The 5,551-nt window shown below is 41.8% G+C and overlaps 1 protein-coding gene across 4 annotated transcripts; it reads left to right on the forward strand.

The window, feature by feature from the left end:
- The first annotated feature begins 856 nt into the window (after window positions 1-856).
- Window positions 857-5,042, forward strand: LOC306964932 (uncharacterized protein). Of its 4 annotated transcripts, none has more exons than XM_079559107.1 (3): window positions 857-1,169; window positions 1,236-1,284; window positions 4,419-5,042. In XM_079559107.1, exons 1-3 carry the CDS (start codon window positions 861-863, stop codon window positions 5,039-5,041), a joined length of 981 nt encoding a protein of 326 aa, XP_079415233.1. In that variant the 5' UTR covers window positions 857-860; the 3' UTR covers window position 5,042. The 4 variants fall into 4 exon arrangements, with proteins under 4 accessions (XP_079415233.1, XP_079415234.1, XP_079415235.1 ...); XM_079559108.1 differs by having other exon boundaries at window positions 1,257-1,284; XM_079559109.1 differs by having other exon boundaries at window positions 857-1,010; window positions 1,170-1,284.
- The last annotated feature ends 509 nt before the right edge of the window (window positions 5,043-5,551 follow it).

Consider the following 5,551-nt stretch of genomic DNA (forward strand, 5'->3'; position numbering starts at 1 on the left):
TATATCTATCTCTATCATCTATCTATCTCTATCATCTATCTCTATCATCTATCTATATCTATCTCTATCATCTATCTATATCTATATATCATCTATCTATATCATCTATCTATCTCTATCATCTATCTATCTCTATCTATATATCATCTATCTATCTCTATATCTATCTATCTCTATCTATCTATTCCTATCTATCTATCTATATCTATCTATCATCTATCTATATCTATCTATCATCTATCTATCTCTATCATCTATATATATCACTATATCTATCCCATCTATCTATGCAGCTAAACTTTGCTCAAAACTGCACATGAACACAAGCGGAACATTTGAAAGCTAAGAACCTCCAGAGTTTATTTCTAAACTTTAAATATATATGAGTAGAGTCAGTTTTTGGAGATTTATGACATTTACACTAAACACTTCAGACCCTCCGTTTTTCATTAGCTTCTTACTCCCCGCCTTCAACTGGTGAGTTTTCTCCAGTTCAGCTTTACCTGAATCTGAAAGACTCTGTGTGACGCCTCAGACCTAAAGCTAACCTAAACTCACTTATTTTCTTGTGCTGTCACTTTTTTTGACGTTTTGTTCATCGCGTGAAATTATTTAATCTCGATTCACTCAGATTATTTACAAAAATCCCCCAGTCACTAAAAAAAATCTACTTTGTTCCAAACAAAAAAGATAAAAATGAAAAACTGAACTCTTCGTGTCACCGTAGGATCTGCTGCAGTGCCGTAACGCGCCTGCAGGGGGCGCTGCGGTTTCAACCGTTTTGGGAAAGGAGAAGAAGAAGAAGAAGTCAGTGGCTCAGGTCGGTATTAGCTCCGATGCTAAAGCTAAAGTTTGTAAACATGTCCAAGAGGAGCCGGACTCTGAGAGCTCTGGTGACGGAGCGGCTGACGGAGGCCGCGGAGGAGATCTGTGAGCTGCTGGAGAGGACCATAGCGGAGTATGAGGAGGAGCTGTGGAGATCTAAAGAGGAGAACCAGAGGAGACAGGAGGTTCTACAGGAGGAGAACCAGAGGAGACAGGAGGAGAACCTGAGGAGACAGGAGGAGAACCAGAGGAGACAGGAGGAGAACCAGAGGAGACAGGAGGAGAACCAGAGGAGACAGGAGGAGAACCAGAGGAGACAGGAGGAGAACCAGAGGAGACAGGAGGTTCTACAGGAGGAGAACCAGAGGAGACAGGAGGTTCTACAGGAGGAGAACCAGAGGAGACAGGAGGAGAACCAGAGGAGACAGGAGGAGAGCCAGAGGAGACAGGAGGTCATGGGTGCGTTCACTTAACATCTAAACATTCATGTAAAACGGTTGTTTAAAAAAAAAAAGTGTATTATTTTTTTTTAACATGTGCAACACATCAAATATGGCAGGAATGTTCCGTATTACAAATTGTTAACCCCTTAACTCCCACCTGAACCGAGCACATTTTCTCCAGTTTGGCTTTACCCCAATCCAAAAGCTTCTGGAAAAAAGGTGTGAAAATAGCAACAAAACTGAGACTAAAACAATGACGAAGATGTGACAAAAAAGTGACGAAAAAATGATGAAAAATGACAAAAAATGTAACAAAAAAATGACAATAAAATGACAAAAAATAGATTTTAATAAATGGATGAAAATATTACAACAATGTGACAAAATTACAAAAAATCACAAAAATATGATAAAAATAAAAATGACAAAATGAGTTAAATACCCAACAAAAAAATGATGGGGAAAAAAAATCTGATGACGTGAGGAAAAAGATCCTCTCGGTTCAGGCGGGAGTTAAGAGGTTAAGTCAGAGCAGGACAAAAACACAAAAAACAAGAAGAGAAAAGAAAAAAAAAGAGAATTGCAATGTAGAGGTTTCTTATTAAGTCCAGATCATCAATGATGTTTTTAAAGTTCACACCATTGTTTTTCCCATGAAGGAAACAGAGGAGAAGAATAAAGACAGTTCTTTGTGAAAAGTGACAAATGATGGTTTTGTTTTTAAAAATCGACATTTGTGGATGAAGAATTTACCCAATATAATGATAACATTTAAAACCAGTTCTATATTGCTTTCCTTTTTTAAAATTCCAAAAATAATGTCCTTGCTTGAAAAATTGGGAATCTTCGGGAAAAGCCAATACTGGATGTCACAGCACTTTGGAGAACATACAGTCATAAAACAAGTGTTCTGTAGATTCAATGTTAACAACACAGAAAGCACAACAGTTATCTTTGTAAAGGTGAAAGGATCTTAGTGAAGAGGTTTCCAATTTTACAGTTTGTAAGATTTGGAGAAGTAAAGTTCATTCCATTTACCAAAAGTTTAGGAAGACACAGGGATTTACAGCTAGGATTAGTAAACAAGAAGGAAACTGATGCAACTAATGCTACCTGGGGGAGGTGATCTGCTGTTATAGATCTCTGAGTTGAATATAAACAAACTTCACATTAGAGCTGCTCCCCTGACTGTCTGTTGTGGTAAATGCAGTCCTTGTATTGCTTTGTTTTCACCTGAATGTTTATTGAACGATGGAAGAGAAAAGTAGAGTCTTTATTTTGGTCCTGCTTCACTTTGCCTCTGCTCACAGCTGTACACGGAGCTGTGGGATTGTGAGAGCTAGGAACGAGTTTGGACCAAAACATTTAACAGAAAAATCAGGCACTTGATTTTAACCATTTAACCACATCCTTTGTGCGATGTCATGTTTCCACAGCAGCAGTCTGAACCAGGTTTCTCTCTTTTCAATAATATTCACAATGTCAAGAAACTTTTAGACATTTTTTTTGTTTATGTTGAACTCTCCAAATATTTACAGTTACTGTGCCGCTCATTTTCATTATACAGTAGTGTAGAGATGGTCCTGGGTTCGATTCCCACCTGGACGGAGCCTTTCTGTGTGGAGTTTACATGTTCTCCCGGTGTCTGCGTAGGTTTCCTCCAGGTACTCCGGTTTCCCCTACCATTGCATTGCATTACATTATATTTATTATATAATTGATTGACTGCGGAATTCTTCCGCAGTCAATTATTGGTTTTCATGTTCTTTATTATTATTCCTCTTCCATCTTTTTCCCGATTTTCTCCAGCTTTCAGCACCTTCATGCTTTGTGCAATTTATGCAAGTTATGCATCAAAATGTTCCGCATGTTGAGGAGAAGGGTGCTGTTACTTTTGGGACTTCTGCAACTTACGGTTTTTCCGCAATCGGCCAAAATGTTGGAGATTTTTCCCATTGACTTATAATGGGGCTGCCGCAAATCCATGCTTTTCTGCACTTTTTTCTGCATTTTATGCAATTTCTGCACTTTGTGCATGTTCAGCTTCTGCAACTTGTGGGTTTTGAGAAAAAATTGTCCTTCTGCAGATTTCCAGTTTTTTTATACGAGAGTTTGAAATTTTTGCATTAGTGTGTATGGGGGAATCCAGCCAATGGGGAGACTCCAGGACTTTCAGCCATTTGTGCTTCTGCCAAACAAGCACTGAGGCCATTTCAACAGTTTGACCAGTTTATGGAATATAAAAGTTTATGCAATATTAACAATTTATGCAAAGTAACCACTTTATGGGATTTAACCAGTTAATGCATTTTAAAGCGTTTATGCAACTTAAGAGTTTATGCCATTTAGGATTTATGAATATTAAAGCGTTTATGCAATTTACATAATTTATGCAAATTAACCCATTCATGCATTTTACGACTTTATGCAGTTTAAACAGTTTATGCAACATGACATTTTATGCATTTTACCAGTTTATGCAAATTTGATTATGCAATTTGAAAAGTTTATGCAATTTCTGCATTCGCTTCCCGCATTTCCGCAGTCAATCGCAATGGCGCAGCCATTGCATTTCTAGTTATTATTATTATTATTATATATTTATTGTATTTACCATCCATCCATTTTCTCCTCTTAATCCGGGGCCGGGTCGCGGGGCAGCAGTCTCAGCAGAGACGACTTCCCGATCCACACACACCTGCTCCAGCTGTTCTGGGGGGACCGCGACCTCCTCCAGCTGTTCTGGGGGGACCGCGAGGCGACGCCAGGCCAGCTCAAAGCGGAGATAGGAGAGCATTTGCATCTGTGTTTTTAGGTCCTTATTTATGCCTTTCACAACAAAGGCTTTTGCTTTTATTTCGTAAGATAAACAAAGTCCTGCGAAAGGAAATCCTAAAAGTCAGTAGATCCGGGTTTATCCTTATTCTGATGTGACGGCTTAGATTGAGGAGCGTGATCCGCGGTTCTGACGGCGTGACCGCGCGTTAGCGTGAGCAGAAACCTCAGTCTGCCCTTTATGTTGCATTTAAGCGGCTAAACTTGGTCTAATATTATGGCAGATTACTGTTTGTGCGTGAGGGACTTTCTCTTTCCCTGGGGTTACATGAAGCATCATACAGAGACTTGACTTTATTGTTCCGTGTTTTGCAGACGCCCAGGTTCAGACGGCGACTCCAGAGAAGGTCTCAGCTCCGGGACTGGAAGCCGCTCAGTCCGTCGAGGTCAAAGTGGAACCAGACGAGCCTGAGCACAGAGCGGAAACACAGGGAGGAGGGCGGGAACAGAACCTTTCAGCTCAGTGGATGGAGGCGGAGTCAGACGGAGGACTCTACGGCCCAAAGACAGACTGGGACATGAGCCTGGTTGATAATGACAGGTCTTTACGTAACGACCGCAGGGAGAAAAAGCTCATCCCGCTCAAAAGGAATCTGCGACGACACCGGCAAGTTCCCGGTGGAGACAAAACATTCAGCTACTCTGTGCACACAAACGGGTTCATGCAAAGAGCCTACGTCAGCATGTATGTGCCGGCGCGCCCCGGAGAGACGGCGTTCTGCTGCCCGGTGTGTGCGAGGCAGTTCAAACTGGAGGACCAGCTGAAGAGACACATGTCCACACACGCCGCGCTGAACGGGTTCAGTTTAACGAAGGGAAGCGGCGCTCAGAGCCACGAGCAGGCGAGCGACAGGCCTTTCAGCTGCTCCCAGTGTAACGCCAGGTTTCGGCGAAGGGTCAATCTGAATCGTCATGTGACGGTTCACTGTGAGAAATAATGGCGGCTCCAGAGACATGTTTCTCATCCAGTTAACTGGAAAATGATCACATCATTAGGAAATGTAATCTCAGTCAAACATTTCAAAATCACAGATGTTTTCCATCTGACTGAGTTGAGTTTTTTTCCTTGACATCTTGGTTTTAACTCTGTCAGAGTAAAAAACAGCCCAAACTCTTTATGAGGTTTATTCTCAGACGTTTTGTCGCTTTAAGCCGGAGATTTACAGGAAGTAACTCCAACATGGCGGCGTGCCTTGGTAGAGACCAATGGCCGCTGGCTGCTCTGCTTTGTGACGACAACACTGGGGGCCGCCATTGCTCTAGTACCTCCATATCGCCGCTAGTCTTCCATTGGAAAGCATTGTGCTGTAGACTTGTTAAAATAGATATTCCTCCCGTGATAACGCTGGGTCACACAAGGGCGGAGTCTACAGTGAAGATCCCGCCCTTATGCCCTTTTTAGCAACATGCTTCGTCAGAGCTGGGGAGGAGGAGTCTGTAAATCCGCC

Source organism: Gobius niger (genome assembly GCF_951799975.1).
Source record: "Gobius niger genome assembly, chromosome: 6".
Lineage (NCBI taxonomy): Eukaryota > Metazoa > Chordata > Actinopteri > Gobiiformes > Gobiidae > Gobius > Gobius niger.